General features: G+C 32.9%; 1 protein-coding gene across 7 annotated transcripts; it reads left to right on the plus strand.

The window, feature by feature from the left end:
- Positions 1 to 2,703: 2,703 nt before the first annotated feature.
- Positions 2,704 to 16,286, plus strand: LOC114296693 (denosine deaminases acting on tRNA). 7 transcript variants are annotated; one of them, XR_014362439.1, is made up of 12 exons: positions 2,704 to 2,946; positions 3,137 to 3,257; positions 8,405 to 8,595; positions 8,689 to 8,748; positions 9,115 to 9,228; positions 10,496 to 10,668; positions 10,782 to 10,858; positions 10,949 to 11,068; positions 11,201 to 11,288; positions 12,165 to 12,267; positions 12,543 to 12,629; positions 16,053 to 16,286. XR_014362439.1 is itself a non-coding variant. In XM_028241019.2 (11 exons), exons 1-10 carry the CDS (start codon positions 2,766 to 2,768, stop codon positions 12,264 to 12,266), a joined length of 1,227 nt encoding a protein of 408 aa, XP_028096820.2. In that variant the 5' UTR covers positions 2,704 to 2,765; the 3' UTR covers position 12,267; positions 12,543 to 12,901. The 7 variants fall into 7 exon arrangements, 2 of the variants coding, with proteins under 2 accessions (XP_028096820.2, XP_082772946.1); XR_014362442.1 differs by having other exon boundaries at positions 10,782 to 10,854; XR_014362440.1 differs by having other exon boundaries at positions 10,496 to 10,665.
- The last annotated feature ends 805 nt before the right edge of the window (positions 16,287 to 17,091 follow it).

A 17,091-nucleotide genomic window follows, 5' to 3' on the forward strand; every position in this document is an offset into this window, starting at 1 on the left:
TTGCTGCGTCGTGTGCTTGTCAAGCAATTTGGTTGAGGAGACTACTTGAAGAATTACATTATTATCAACAAGGTCCCACTCCAGTGTATTGTGATAGTAGTTCAGCAATCAAACTGTCAAAAAATCTTGTTCTACATGGGAGAAGCAAACATATTGATGTACGGTATCATTTCTTACGGGATCTCACAAAGGATGAAACCATTGATCTGATCTACTACAGAAGTGAAGATCAAGTTGCTGATATTCTAACCAAACCCCTCAAATTGGCCATTTTCGTGAAGCTACGGAGATTGCTTGGTGTTTGTTCAATGGAGAATACAATTTGAGGGAGGCAACTAAATAAGCTGGTGAAGTTCTCTAAATAAACTAAATGTCAAAAGAGCACTCAGTTTAAGGGAGGGTGTTAAAAGTTTAATTTGATTAAGTCTTTGCTTGTCCAAGTTTTTAGGAGTCTGTTAGTTTACCAAGTCCATAAGAGTCTGTTACAACTGTGGTTAGTCAGTTCCTAAATTTGTTTTTCCACAGTCAGTTAGTTCCTTATTTGTTGTTGTATTAGTTCATGTACTTTACTATTTAAGTAGCTGATTACAGTGAATAAAGTACTTCAATTTTTCCATCAGTTTTTCTCCCAATTTCGTATCATTCTTAATATTTGGAAAAACTACTATTTATCTCATATTTTTGAAATAATTATACTGACTTTCTTTGAAATTTTAATTCACATAATACTAAAGTCATTTTTCATCAATAATTAAGTAATTATATGAATGAAAAAAAAAGAAGAAGATACTATCATCTATTTCTAATTAAAATTTATATTTATATTTATCTTTATTTATTTTACTATCTACCTATCATTAATATTAGTTTGAATCACTTTAATCATACTAAAAGAAAGGTTACTGTCCTTATGTCAAATATGTGAACTATATTTTTTTTTCAAATCTTAAGAGACATGAGTGTAAGTTATCCTAACTTGTTTTATATCAAATTGATTAAATATTGATAGTTACATGTTTTCATCACATTTCTCATTAAAAAACACGTGGCTTGTGTATAAAAGAGTAGTGCTATAGATCCACACTTTGGATCTTGACCTACAATGATGTGAAATGAAAGATAAGCCCTACGCAACAAAGTAATAATAAATTAAAAGTTGACATGTGTCTTTCACATCATTGTGGATAACATTGCGAGAGATTTTGTGTAGGTCTTAAACATTTGTTTGAGAGTTATATTTGAGACCCCTAAATGCACTCACAATGATGGGACAATGAAGTAGAGCACCACATAATTGAGAACAATATTTGGGAGCTCTAATTGAGCACCCTCACTTCTAATATGAAATAAACCATGTGAAGGGGTGGACCGACACTCCTCTCCCTATGTCTTTTTCTTCCACCTTATTAGAGGTCAAAATGAGAGTGATCTATTAAAGGATGTAGCACCAATTTATAATTGAATATATGATAAATTAGGGGTGGGCGCAGGTCGGTTGCGGCCACGGAACCTCCAATCCACCAATCTGGCGGATCCGCCTGCTAGATTAGTGGATTGGAGAAAATCAATTCGTATCCGTTCGCCAATCCGGCGGATGTAGATTGAGCGGATTGGTGGTTTGGCGGATGAAGGCGAATCGGTTTGGCGGTTTAAAATTTTATAAATTTTCAACATAATTCAACTTGTGTATTTCCTCAAAAAAAGAATAGGAAAGTATTACAGTTAATGACTTAAAAAAATATTATAATTACTGCATGCCCCATCCACATAAAATATTACAATATGTGGTTCTTAAAATATAAAAACAATTCAAACCACCAAAATCATGAATAAAGCAGTAGTAGAGATTGTATATCTTTGTATTGTTACATCTATATCTGTTTTTTAAAATAAAAACCAACCAGCATATATCATATTTTCTATTTATTATTTTTAGAGATAGATTTAAAAACCAAAAAATATAGATAAATAATACGTTTATTTTTTTCAATTCAAAAAAGATATTCAAGTTGAAAACTTTTTTTCAACAGAATATTTAAACTCTTTTTTAATTCAAAACACAAACAGAATATTTAAACAAACTGAAAACACAAAGTCTTATAAATTATTAGGGTGTTCGTGGTTTGGCGGTTTGGTTGCTAGCCGTCCGCTAGATTGGCGGATTGGAGAAAATCAATCCGCAATCGTCCGCTCGTCATCACACATCCGTCAAAAATGCTGCAGAACGGTTCGGTTCAATCGATTTTGACAAATCGGTATATCCGCTGCTCACCCCTAGTCAAAATCTGACATTTATCATTATATATCATTATGAGAATTTTATATAATGTCTCAAATACTTTTCTTTATTTTTATTTTTATTTTAAGACAAATATATTCTAAATAGTCTAATCGATATTTAGGTCAAGTTTGGGAAGATAAGAAAAAGTTAAAAAGTCAAAAAGTTATTCAAAAAATTAAAAAGTTAACACTATTCACCAAAAGTCAACAATTACTGTTGCACAACTCCCAATTCTAATTTTTCCCTACAAACCAATTTTTATAATTTTTTAATCAATTTTTATAATTTTTTAATACACATTTTTTCATAAAAAGTCAAAAAATTAACCGAAACATCCATATTTTTTTCTCAATTTTTTAGTCTAAAAAGATAAAAAATACACTTATTTAGGACACCCAAATAGCCCATTAATTAATTAATTATTTTCATAAATAAGGCCTAAAAATATGAGCACCCAAAAATTGCTCAAGGGGAGCGGAGGTAGATGGATTCTCACTCAGAACTCTCCTGTTCTTCATCTTCTACGGCGGCGCCGGAGAAGAAATGGGGAGAGAAGATCTCAGAGGCAGTGCTCTCTCTCTACAACTCTCTCTCCAAGAAAGGCAAGCCTCAGGGCCGCGAAGTCTCCGTTCTCGCCTCGTTTCTCCTCTCCTCTCCTTCTCAAGGTCCCCTTTTCTTTTGCCCTCTGTTTGGCTTCCAAGAAAACTCTTATTTTCTTTTCCTTTTTCCAAACCGACTTCACTACTCGGAGTCTCCACTGAATTGAAAACTATGTAAATTTGTTCTATATTGAAATTGAATTCTTATTGCTGTTTTTTTTTTTTTTTTTAATTTTTATTTTTAATTACAATTCAGAATTGCAAGTGGTTGCGCTTGGAACGGGGACAAAATGTATTGGAAGATCGCTTTTGAGTCCTCGAGGCGACATTGTGAACGATTCACATGCTGAAATTATAGCTCGAAGAGCCTTATTGAGGTGTCTTTCTGTTTTTGATCCTATAAACTGCATTGTGATTATGTATTATAGAGGATTGTGATTGAGAAGTGTGCTTGTTATGCTTGAATTTACATTAGAACTTTTTATGGTTTGTAAAGAGTATGATACGGACTGTATAAATCTCGTTCCGTTGGCTTTTCAATCCAAGCAGCTTTTTTTTAGGGTAAATTACACTTTGCCCATTTTATCTTTGGTCACTTTTTCACTTTGGCCTTTAAAGTTTATTTTTTTTCCACTTTGACCCTTCATATTTCTAAGTTTTTCTCAGTTTGCTCATAATGCTAATTTCTGTTAAAAATTAGACAAAAAATGACACATTAACAGTCATTTGACATAAAAATATTTTATTATATATAAGTCACCTCGCTAAGTAAGATAAATTTAAATTTTAATATAATAATATATTTTTCATATTATTTGACAATTATTATAGTATTTTCGGTCTAATTTTGAACAAAAATTAACTTTAGGGGTAATTTGGAAAAAACTTGAATCCCATAAAGGGTACACTACTAATTGGTCTTAATAGTTAGACTTAAATCCCATCAAGTTCTATTGAAAATAAGTCTTGGTAAAATTGTCGCTAAAAATAATTTTTTTGTGATAATTTTTTTGACCTACATCGCTAAAAATTGACAATTATTGACTTTTTTTGTCATGATTTTTATAATTTGTCACGATTTTTATAATTTGTCACTAAAACTTACAATTAATGATTTTTTTTATGACAAATTTTTTTCATAGGACCTATTAGATAATAAGTCCACTTATTAGGACCTACACGTAAGTACCCCAAATATAAAAGGTCAAAGTATGAAAAACTTTAAAGACCAAAGTGGAAAAGTGATCAAACATAAAGGGTGCGGATTACCCCTTGACATTTGAAAATCACTACATAACCCCCTGTGGTTACTGGATTGAACTGCACAGTTACAATTTCTATCAAAACTAACCAAAAGTGTAATTCACGCGCATTTGTTGAGAGTTGTCATGAGTATGAGATTTTTTCAGATCAAAACACCCTAATAAGTCTCTAAAATTACAACCCTACCATTCCTTTACCTCTTATGATCCCAATTAGGGCTGTGCAAAATACCATCCAATCCGCACCGCACCGCACCGATCTGTATCAATCCATACTACTTCATCCGCTAACTGCGGTTTAAACTTTAAAATTTATAATCCGCTTTCGAAACTGCTTCGCTCTGCTATAGTTAATATATATATATATTTCAACCTATAATGAAATTTCAAAGTAAAAATGAGTGTGAAAGATATTTAATATGTGAAATTGTTTACAAATTAGTGGTTATAGATATGAAAATTATTATGTAAAATTAATTTGTGTTACATATATATGAAAAATATTATGCAAATTAGTGTTATATATTATGCAAAAACTTGATAATTGGTTAGAATATCATTAAATCCGCCAATCTTCCCCAAACTGCTCAAACTGCAATTTAACAATCTGTCAATCTGCTAATTCGTCATTCGATTTATATTTTTACTCTTAAATCGCCCAAACCGCACCACGCACACCCTTAATCCCAGGCGGTTTGGATCGGCGATTTGGACCCTAACCCATACACCATAGCGACGATGGTGAGGCCAAGCGACGGCGGCGGCGAGGCCAAGCAACGGCGACAGCCCCAAACCGACTGAACACTCAAAATCTCCCTGGAAAAAGGATCAATTTTAGAAATCAAACTCTGAAAAGTTTGAAGCCCTAGGTTTCTTTGCAAATCCAACGGAAAATTTCTTCAGAAAGATAAGGGGTGTGTTTGGTTTGTGTTTTGAGATAAATTTTCAAAAAAAAGTTTGGGAAGAGAGTTGAGAAATTTTTTTGGTTTGTTTGGTTGTATATTTTGAAAATAGTTTTGGAGTTTGGGATGATTTGATATTTTGTTGTAGTTGAGTAGACGTGTGTGAGAGAAAAAGTGATTGATTGATGTGTAGGAGAGAGAATGATTTTGGAAATTTTTTTCAAAAAATTTGAACCAGACAAAATTTTGAAATTTTTGCTCAAAAATTGTATTTTGAGATACAAACCAAACAAGCCCAAGATTTTGAAGATTAAATCACTCAAATTTTGAAACCCAAAGGTAAATATCTCTACAACCCCTCTATTTCCCATCTGTAGCGTTGCCACTGCCTCGGAAGTACATGTAAACTTGCTGCATATATTGGGTAAAAAGAAAATTAAAGTTCATAAGGGAACAAAATGTGTGCTAGGTAGGAATGGCAACGGGCCGAGGCGGGGCCGGGGATGCCACTCCCCGTCCTCGATCCCTGAAGGTAAAAACATCCCCGTCCCCGCCTCTGATCTCCGGCGGGGAAGCCATTACCTCCCCTACCCCCGTCCCCTAACGAGGATCGGGTTTCCCCGACTCCGAAAAATCCCCGACTTATCTGTTCACAATACACACACCCACACCAACTATTCAGATCAACAACAATCATCAACAACATTGTTCATCAACAACAACAGACAACAAATCGGTGGCAACAACTTAGATATATATATATATATATATATATAACAACTTAGGAAAAAATTAAAACATCAACAACAGATATATATATATATATATATATATAGAGAGAGAGAGAGAGAGAGAGAGGGGCTTCACGGTCACGGTCACGGTTACGGTTACGGTCCTGGTCCTGTTTAGATCGGTGGCAACGGAGGCTTCACAGACGGGCCATGGTTTAGGATCTGTTCAGATCGGTGGTGGTGGATTTGGATGATTGCTGAGTGAGTGAGTGAGTGAGTGAGGGAGAGAGATGAGAGAAACGGTGAGACTCAGAGAGAGAGAGATCTGAGTTAGTGAGTGAGGGATCGAGAGAGATGAGAGAAGTCAGTGAGGGAGAGAGAGATGAGAGACCGGGGAGACAGAGAGAGATCTGAGTCAGTGAGTGAGGGATAGAGAGAGATAAGAGAAGTCAGTGAGGGAGAGAGACTTCAGATAGATATTAAGTTGAGTTGAGGTAGATATTGTGTCTGTTTGGCAGAACTTAAAAGCAGCTTATTTCAGCTTTCAGCTTAATTTAAGCTATTTTGATGTGTTTGGTTTAGCTTATAGCTTATAGCTTATAGCTTATAGCTTATAGCTTTTTGGAAGTCAGAAATCAGCTTATTCTTTGAGTGGGGCAGGAGATGCTTAATTTATAAGTCAGAAATCAGCTTATGTTCATAGTTATAAGCTATAAGCTGTTTAGGCATAAGCTATAAGCACTTTCCCATAGCTCTACCAAACAGGGCCATTATATTAGATATAATATAATATAGTAGATATTGTTCAGTGCACTTCTAAACATATATATCCAGTGCACTCCTAAACATATATATATATATATATATGGGGGACTATTCGGGGCCGGGGCCGGGGCCGGGGCCATTGCCGGGGCCAAGGAACCTATCACCGTCCCCGGCCGGAAAATTAACGGGGATTTAATTTTCAATACCATCCCTGGCCCTATGGGGATTATTTTCGGGGAAAACCCGTTCTAATCGGGGTCGGGGGTCGGGTCCCCGTCGGGCCGGGTTCAAATTGCCATCCCTAGTGCTAGGGAGGAGAGGAAAATGAAATGAAATCAACAAACTTGGATAATCCAGATGCTAATCACTGTTTCAACACAGAAAAATTCAAATCCAATAAAGTAGAAATCTGCAAGTAAATAAATCAATCAATAATCAAGCGCTCTCTCTTTCTCTCTCTCTGTGCAATTACCATTTGCTTCTCTCTCTCTCTGATTTGTTTGTATCTTTCTGGTTCTATTTGGTGAAGTTCATCTTCGACCAACTTGTATTTCTTTACATGGATTTTTGAACTAGTCACTGTGTTTCTTTACATGTTTTGGATAATAAAGAACTTGCATTTGTAATTGACAATTTCCACTTGGAAAGAGCAAGTTTTTGAACTAGTCACTGTGTTTCTTTACATGGTTTGATAAAAATTATGTTGTTTAAATTAATTTGTTAAATCAAAACCCTAATTTCACATGTGAAAACCCTAAATTCTCCTCACACAATCCTTGTTCTTCTCAAAACGACTGTTGAATGAGGAATAATAAACAAGGGTTATATATATAAGGGCAAAATAGTCTTTTACTTCTGTTGTTAACGGTATTAACAGTGCACTTCAATCCAGTAACTACGGGAGGTTACGTGGTTATTTTCAAATGTCAGGGAATAATCTGCACCCAACCCAAATCACAGGGGGTAAAGTGAAAATTCCCCCATTTTTTTATTCATACTAGGGTTTTTGAGAATTTGGCAGCAAAATTTTAGAGTATTATTTAGTGTGTTTGGTTTGAGTTTTCTGGATTAAATTTTTTGAAAACTGATTTTTTTGATTTTCGTGTTTTTTTTTTTGTTTTTAGTGAATATTTTTTAAATTTTAAACATTTTTTTTTACTCTTTTAGATTCACCTTACTTAGATGTATCTAAAAAGTAAAAAATTTATGAAAAAATATTTTAAAAAATTAATAAATACATAAAAATACAAAAAATGTACTGAATTCTTGTATTTTTTTTTTATATTTTGGTATTTAGTGAATTTTTAAAAGATTTTTTTTATAATTTTTTTACTTTTTAGGTGTATTTATGTTAGGTGTGTCTAAAAAGTAAAAAAATTGCTTAAAATATTAAAAAAATTCAGTAAAAACAAAAAAATATGGAAAATAAAAAAGTAGAATTTTTTGAAAAGTGTTTTTTGAAAAGTGGAAACAAGCAAGGTGATTCATATTTTCCATGGATTTTAGCACTTACCTTGTGCGCATAATAGTAGAAATGCTTGGCTTCCTCTACTGATCTCTTTTGCTGTTAATGAAACATGCCTTTGTATGAAAAAAAAAAAAAAAAAAAAAGAAGAAAAAAAAAAAAAAAGAAGAAGAAAAGTAGTGGAGTTTCTGCATCCTATATATGGGCTTGACTATGTTCTATGTTACATGGGCTCTTCAAAATAGATGAAGTACCTGTATTGGACACTTGACACTCGAATAAGGGTGTGAGATATGTGTTTGATATGTCCCATTAGATATGCTCTTAACAAAAATCTAAGTAGAAACAAATCAATTGTTACCAATAACGCGATCTAAAAAAATGTTTAAATCCTACCAGGTATTTCTATGTGGAGATTCACTGTTTAACAAACATTAACAGTAAACTTCAGCATACTAATGGAAGCATACCATTGCAAGGTGATGGTGTCACAAACTCACTTTTTTATTTGGACACGGATGGCCTTGGCCAAGGAAAATACAAAATGAGAGCAGGTTGGAAACTACATTTATACATATCACAGCTGCCATGTAAGTATGGTGATGCCCTTGAATCCTTCTATGATTGCGTTAACGTTCAACTCTTTCTTTTGGTTGCACATTATTGTCTTTTCTTTCTTGTAGGTGGGGATGCCTCAGTCAATTCGTTGTTGTCTCCTTCGCAAACTATTCCCTTAAAAGAAGGTGCTCACCATCCGAATTGAGTAAATTTGATAGGTCAGATGCTTCTATGAGGAAAAATGGTAATGGTGGACTGGACGACCAATTCTTTGTTCGCCATGTTTATTCATGACTCACTAAGATCTTGCTTCTTGTGTGGATTACTAATTGTTGCTTCATTTAAAATGATTCTTTTAATGGACACTTGTTGGCTTGTTGCTAGAATGAGAGATAAATATGTGCAGATCTATGTTAGTCATGTTTTATTACCTTTTGTAAGGAATACATGTTTTTTGGATATTGATTACCAGTTCAAGGTTTCTAAATGATGAAAAACACCAAGTAATTCATCATTTGCTTATATGGATATATTGTTAAATCATGTTTTAGGTGATTGTGCAAAGGGTGTTGGCATGGTTCAGAGGAAGCCTGGTCGTGGGGATACGACTCTGTCAGTGAGTTGCTCTGATAAGATTGCCCGTTGGAATGTTGTTGGAGTACAAGGTTCATTACTTGTTTTGGTTTGTACCAAAGTAATAATACTTTAATCATTAGTAAACCATGTAATCTATACTGCAGTCTGCTAATATAATTACAAATGATGGTATGTGTTTACGTTTCTAGTTTACATATTCTGTTAAGGGTTGGTATGGTAGATGCATCATGACAGCTTATAATCACTTCGTGGCCACTGGTAGCAACAAAGTGGGCCCGCCCTAGATGATTTTCATCAAATAATTCACGGAAGTATCTATTCCACCTTTCTTAGTTTCGTATTCTTTTGCTCTAATAATCTTTGGCCTCATCATTAGTGCCCTTAGAATAATTATTTCAGTTTAGCTCATCATCTTCTCAGTTTCCTTTTTGTTGATCTACACAATTAAGAACTTTTATGGTTCCTAAATATAGAAAGTTCAATCATGGCTCATATCATAATTTCCATATGAACAGTGATTCAATCCTCTTTGGATTCTCCAAAGGCATGTTTGCCACTCTGTTGATACAAATAGCCATCGATCATCACTTAACATTTGTTTCATAATTTATTTTCAATTTTCTTCTTTGATCTTGTCCTGATACAAAAGTCTATTACTATGAGTCTGTCTTCCATCTGTAAACTCTCTCCTTCCATCTTATTTCCTACTTACAACTCAAAAAAGAAAAGAAAAGAACAATTTTCTTTGAATCATGTATTTGCCAACAATGTAAAACTCTAAGGTAGTGTTTGGTTCATTGGAATAATTTTAGATAAGAATAGAATGACAATTTCTTGGCCTCCTGATGGAATGAGCATTCTCCTAAATTGGTTTATGGTGATTCCATTTCCAATGGAAATTCGTTTCTGTTTTACTGAATCAAACATGAGAATGGGTATTCCGATAGAATGAACATTCCATTCTAACTTCATTCCAGTGAACCAAACATTGCATAAGATTTCCTTATCTATCTCTTCTCCAAATTCGTAACCTCCTTGCATTCTATTGTCCCCTGCATTACCTTCCCCAGCATGTCCATTTAAGTAATATTACTTTTATTAATATGGTTTTGTAGAAAATTAAATAGTTCACTTTATTTTTATTTATTTTATTTTTCATTTTTGCATCCAAGTACAATCATGATACTTTCACATCTATGGAATTATAGCACACATCTGTACGTCAATAATTTAATATTTGAAAATTTGAGTTGTCTTACATCTTCATTTGATGATATGTAGTGATTTTTTTTTTATATGAATTTAGTGTCAAGTTCTTTCTTCCTTTACCTGCAGGTGCTTTGCTTTCTTACTTTCTTCAACCAGTTTACCTTTCTACCATAACTGTCGGGCAAATCCATAATACATCTGAAAATATTCCCGTAGTAGATCACTTGACAAGAGCTTTATATGAGCGGATCCTCCCTTCATCAAATAAGATAACGAGTCCTTTTGAAGTGAACAAGGTGGTAATGTGCATGATTACTAACAAAAAGAAAAAAAGAAAAAAAGGTGCATGATTATCTTTGCATTGTGGGAAATGAATGAAATTATGATGAATTTTATCTATTACAATTGGCAGCCGCTATTTTATGAGGCTCCAATACCACCAAAGGAGTTTCAGCATTCTGAGACTGCTACGGCCACTTTAACATGTGGGTAAGTTTGCTTCATTTCACCAGATCAAGGTGTAGAAATTATTTTGGGACTGTATCTTTTTCGTTAGACTGGCTATGCATTCATTCACAGGTATTCGATATGCTGGAACAAGTCTGGCTTGCATGAAGTCATTCTTGGAACTACTGGAAGAAAGCAAGGCACCTCTGCAAAAGGGGCAATATACCCTTCTACTGAATCATCTTTATGCAAGTAAGCCAACAAGCATGCTACCAATAATTTATTGCTAAAGGCATAACACAATTTGTATAATCATCATCACCGTTGTCATCTCATCATCTTCTTATTCTTTGATGAAAATAATTTCTGATAATAATATCTCAGGAAGCGATTGTTGGAGTTGTTTTTGTCACTAAAGCATGAATTTGCAGCTGAGTGCCCAATGAATGAGATTTCTTATAGAGAAATGAAGGTAATCTTTAACATCCTGGAAACAGTTATGCATATATTTTTCAAGTTTAACTGTACTACCGTAGTTCAGATGCTTGTGGGTGTTGTATGATGTCATGATAGAATCAAATATGTTGGTGGTGTTATTAGTAATCAGAGGCTGTGTAAGCTTTATATATATACAACAAAGGATCAGACACAACTGTTTTTTTCTATATACAACTAAGTTGTTGCTCTTAGTCCCTCACAGGCAAGGTGATCCTAATCGCTTTGTAGGGTTTGCTGATATGGCCCATCTAGTTTTCTGCATTTTTCATGACCTCGAGTCCATTACCTAGTGAACGGGGCCTGAAAATGGCACTTTGTTGAAACTGTGGTAGTTTTTGTTCTTGAAGTATTTGAAATGAAAACCGAAAGTGAAATTGAGGATTTGAAATAATTACAACCAGGCCAATGTGGTTTGAGGTTATCTTAGCTTTTTTGGAGGGTAATGTTAGACGATATTGGTAGTTGTGGAACCAATTTGTGTAGTGTTAATGAATTAGCTGGCTGATAATGCTTTATTATGCCATCACATTGTTGAATCAAGTGCTATTGAGTGTTACGTCTCTCAATTGTATGTTTTTGTCACGGGGAGCTTCAAATTTTAACTTTAGACTGATATTTGGATCTCTGGACCTTTTTGTCGTGCAAGAATTCTGTTGATGTAGTCGAGGTTCTTGCTCAAATTACGTTTGATAAATTAAGCGAAATTGTATTGATCAATTGTGTCTAGAACTTAAAAAGCAAAAAAAAAAAAAAAAAAAAAAAAAAAAAAAAAAAAAAAAAAAAAAAAGGTAAATCAAATTATGGAAAACATTCTGTTTTTATTGTCATGTAATTGTTAATTCTATTGCAGGAAAGAGCCAAAGAATACTGTTCAACTTCAAAGATTTTTAAAGGAAGTCCGCCTTCTAACACTTGGCTTGTGAAACCCTTGAACTTTGAGGCCTTCTCGTGAGGTGAGTTGTAGTGTGTAGAAGTCAACTGAATTTCTGTCATTAGTGGCGACAACCAAAGGTTTTACTGGATTGTAGTGCATCCCATGTTCCATGGTCCCCGGAAATTCAATGGATTGTGGTCTAGGTGATACTTACTTTAGAGCTGTAATGCATATAGTTTTTTTTGGTCTTCTTTTGACTTGATTAATTGGTAGCAGAACTTGTATTGAGCCCCATTGAGCTATGCTAATGCCGTTCATTTGGATGATTACCTAATTCTTCAACCTTATGTGCAGATGGAAGAGTTGAATTCTAAACAGACTGGGCCTTTTTTGACTTTGAACGATGAACGTGGGTTTGAGCCATTGGTATCAAAGATGAAGGTACGTAAGTTCATATCCTTGATGCAAATCATTTGTTTGAATTGAGAACTGGTTGGTGTTCCTTAGTCACATGTTTTTTTTCCCCGTATCATTCAAGTTGTCCTGAAATTTAGAAGCAAACCCAACAGGTAGAGCAAGCAGCATTAGGTAGTTCTCCATATTCCCCTAGTTTGATTAACGTTGGTGTCGTGAGTTTGTTGTTGTACACTATTTTTTTAGGGAACATATTGATATATCTTGGTACATTGGGATCACTACAAGACTTACTCTAATGATCTGACTTGTTCATCTTTAGGCTTTTGTATGGAAATTGTTCATAAAACGAATAAGATCATTTTAATAGAACCTTTGGTGAGACCTAGGGTCTAAATAGTACTGTCTACTTCAGTAGAGAATTTTTAATTTTTTTTTTTAAAAATGTCTTCCAAAAAGTGGATGAAATGAAATAATGATAATAATAAAAAAATGCAAAAAAATATAGTATTTCGGTGTTTTGTACGAAATCAATTCTCTCCGATTTATTTAATTTTGCAAAGGAATTGACTTGAGAGAAGTCAAAACTTCACAACCCAACAAGAATATGTGTAATTCTTAGTTTCACGTCAAGGTCTTGCTTAATTAGCACTCGACAACAGCTCACCAAAGACTCAAGAATTTAATACCCATCAAGTAGGGTCCGCAATTAACCCGAAAAACCCCAATCAATCTGATCTCCATAGATTTGATTGGTTTGATTCTAGAAAGGGTACGATTTGATTCTAGGTTTAAAAACGTCAATTCGACTAATTCTGTCTGATTATTATTTTAATTTTTTTATTTCATATTTTAATTTAAAAAAATCTAAAAGTCATTAATTAAATCATGAATTCATAGAGCAATTTGCAAATAGAAAGGAAAATTATAGAAAAAAGTGAATAAAATGGAAGTTAATTTTTTTGTTTTTACTTTTTTATCAGGGTAAGTTGCACTCACTATTATGAGTATTAAAAAAACAATAATACTTCGTAGCTCAAAAAAGTTGGCTCAAAAGTGGCTCGAATATCCAAAATGACGTTTTGGGTAGTCTCTTTCTTTTTTTCTTTTTTCTTTTTCTTGCTTTCGAATACAGACAGAGGGAAGAGAAGAGAAGAGAAGAGAAGAGAAGAGGAGAGGGAGAGAGAAGAGAGAAGAGGAGAGGAAGAGAGAAGAGGCGATGGCGGTGATGGCGGAGGAGGAAGAGGAGGAAGATCGACGATGATGGCGGCGTCTTTCTCTCTCTGCCGGTGGTGGCGTCGATCGCCTCTTTCAGACTTTGTTTTCTCTACTTTTGTTTTTTTAGTAGATCTAGATCTGAAGATGAAGGAAAAAAAAAAAAAATTTATTGACGGTGATGATGTGTTGATGAAGATGTTAATTCTCTCTCTCTCTCTCTGTTTCCCAGCTCCCTCTTCTCTCTTTCTTGTCTCTTTTTCTTCACCTGCATCTTCTTTATCTTTAGAAAAACGAGAAAGAAAAAGAAAAAAAAAAAAAAAATCCAAAACGACGTCGTTTTGGACTCGGGCCATTCGAGTCTTTCTATTTTCGAGCTACCAATCGGAACTGTAAAAAAAATACAGTTAGTTGCACTTTTGACATAATTACCCTTCTTGATATTTACAAAATATACAATTAACTTCACATTTTTAACATAATTACATTAATTTCTCTTGAGATTTTAATATGCATAATATTCTTATTTATTTTTCACTCGTAATTTATTAATCATATGAATAAAATAAACTGATGTTGTCTTATTTTTTTATTAAAAAAATGTTTGTTTATTTTAGTGTCTATTTACTATCTGCATTAGTTTCGGTTTCTTTAGTCTTATAAAAAGAAAGATTAGTATGATTATGTTAAAAATATAGGATTAATTATATTTTTTCTAAATCTCAGAAGAGGTGAGTGTAATTTATCTGTTTTATTATTATTTTCTTTCCCCAAGTTTTCTTCTCAAACCTTTGTTTATGATGATTTAATTACAACCTTCCTTATGATGAGACTATAATCAAATTATTATTATTTATTATTATTAGCTGCAATTAAAAAATTCACTATGAAACCAAGTGATCTCTGCTAATCCTTTTTTTGTTTTTTTGTTTGATTGATTCACAAGAGATTAGTAGTCAATGGTCACACATGCATTTCTCCGAAGACTTGCGCCCCCCCCCCCCCCCCCCCCCCCCCCCCCCCCCCCAAAAAAAAAAAAAAAAAAAAAAAAAACAGAAAAGAAAAAGAAAAAAAGGACAAATAGACGGTACCATCATCAATCAACATGGTCGATCATGTGATCTTCAACATCAATCACGGCCTCATTTATTTATTTATTTAATTAATAAAGATCTTACAATGAATTACAGTATCAAATAAAATTTATAATTAGTACAAAAAAATTATTAAAATGAGATAAAATCTCAATAAATGTGTACAAAAAATAAGACATACACGTAGATGAAGAGATTTAATCACAATTTTCTAGTGAGATATAAAAGTTCTTGCCAAATAAATTGAGCTAGGCTTGGTTAAATCACATCCTCATTGATCGACTTTCTTGTTAATTGCTATGTTTTTAAAGAACTTGGGAAAGAAGATATGGGTGAGATTTTGTAAATAAGAAGAGATTTTTTAATTAAATTTTTTTTTTAATGACATTAGCTCAATCCTTCCTTGGTGGATAAATTTCATATTGTTTGACAAAGGCTAAAATTTGACTTTTTAGACTAAAATTTACAAAAAGACAAAATAGGTTAAAATAGTCAATAAGACAAAAAGTTACATCAAATTCATAATCATTTTATTTTTTCTCTCACAAATATCACATCCAACCACAAAAAAAATTAACTATCTTCTTAAACACAAAAATTTTAACCTATTAAAATAGTTAAACAGTAAAATAATTTATTAAAATAGTCAACTTTCTAAACAAGGTTATAAAGATGCAACTTGACGAGTACGATTAAGCGGAGTGTCTATCTAGATTCTGCCCTATCCAAGCCTTAACCTGATTATGACCTTTGCTAGAACTTGTTTGCCCAGACTTGAGTTTATCTCCAAAAAAATTCGAGTTAGGCTGGGATAACCAAGTTTAATCATAAAAAAATTATCTTCATTTGTATTAAATTAATGTGTTGCACTTTTTAAAAATAAAAAAGAAAAATATCTCTAAAAGAAATTATAACACATGAAATATAATAAAAAAAATTAGTTTTAGTGTACCAAGTAGTAGAATATTACAATTGCAGTATGATGTAATCTGAATAATAATTTATATACAGTAAAAATAGATTTTGGATAGGTCGGGTGGCTTGGGTATTAGCCCTGCTCTAGTCCTATTCAAATTTAATTTAGATTTGAATTTTTTTAATTAAATTTAAAATAATACTGTTTAAACTCAAAATTTTGCAGATTGGACTTGAATCGGTTGAATGTGTCCAAGTTACTCCTCTCCAATGAGGCACAAGTTTCATGTATCGAGTTAAGTCAAGAAGTCATTAGTGTCACTTGAAAACTATGGCCTCCAAATTTATGATTGAGTCCCGTAATAATTTTAATTTGACGATGAGTTCTGCCTATTGGGTTTTGTGATCATGCATCTCCAACGCACTTGTTAAAAAAGTTGTATAAAAAATGTTTGATAATCTGAATTTATGTGACTTGAATGGTTTGAATATATCAAAATGACATCATTTTATTCTAAAAATGAGATCGTTTTGACACATTCGAGTCATGAATTTTCAAACTATCAAACATTACTGTTAAATTATTATACATTCTTTACACATTGACACTTAATACTATCTTATAAAATTTAAATATAAATGTAGAGAACCCCAAGATTTAAACCAATTGCTCCAGAATTGGCCCATTTTTTTGGTTGCTTATTTTAAATTATAAATTACAGCCATGTGGATAAAAAGTCAAACAATTGGCGAGTTGTTTTATACTGTGTTTAGTTAAGAGATTTAGAAAGAGTTTTAAAAATAGAAAGAGAAAAGATGTGTAAAATTAAATAAAATATAAGTATATTATATTCACATTTCACCTATTATTTTATTTTATTTTTTTTAAATTCCTTCTCAAATTTCTCAACCAGACATAGTATTAAAAAAAAAAAAAGTTTAGTGATCTGATGGTTTTGGAATTAGGCAGGAGGACCACAAATGATAGTGCGGACCAAAAAGAAGTCAACGCAAGTGTGATTATATAACATACATATGACCATTGCTCTCACAATTAAATAAGTTTAAAATTTTAATCCAGTTCTATGAGTTATATATTTTTCTCAAGTTTTAAAAATATCAAATTAGGTAGGGTGGGCAATTGGATCCATGATCACCTCTAATTTAAACTGTAAAATAGCTAATTTTGGCTAAAAAAAATTAAAAAAATCACTAAAATTATTTGTCATATATTAAAAAAATTAAATATCATACTAATTTTTTCA

This window comes from Camellia sinensis, chromosome 2 (genome assembly GCF_055761805.1).
Source record: "Camellia sinensis isolate YWXY chromosome 2, ASM5576180v1, whole genome shotgun sequence".
Taxonomy (NCBI): Eukaryota; Viridiplantae; Streptophyta; class Magnoliopsida; order Ericales; family Theaceae; genus Camellia; species Camellia sinensis.

Coding starts and splice junctions, on each gene's coding strand:
- LOC114296693 (XM_028241019.2), top strand. CDS start 2,766: ATGGATTCTCACTCAGAACTCTCCTGTTCTTCATCTTCTACGGCGGCG. Junction 8,596..8,688: donor ATACATATCACAGCTGCCAT/GTAAGTATGGTG, acceptor TCTTTCTTGTAG/GTGGGGATGCCTCAGTCAAT. Junction 11,069..11,200: donor ACTGAATCATCTTTATGCAA/GTAAGCCAACAA, acceptor ATAATATCTCAG/GAAGCGATTGTTGGAGTTGT.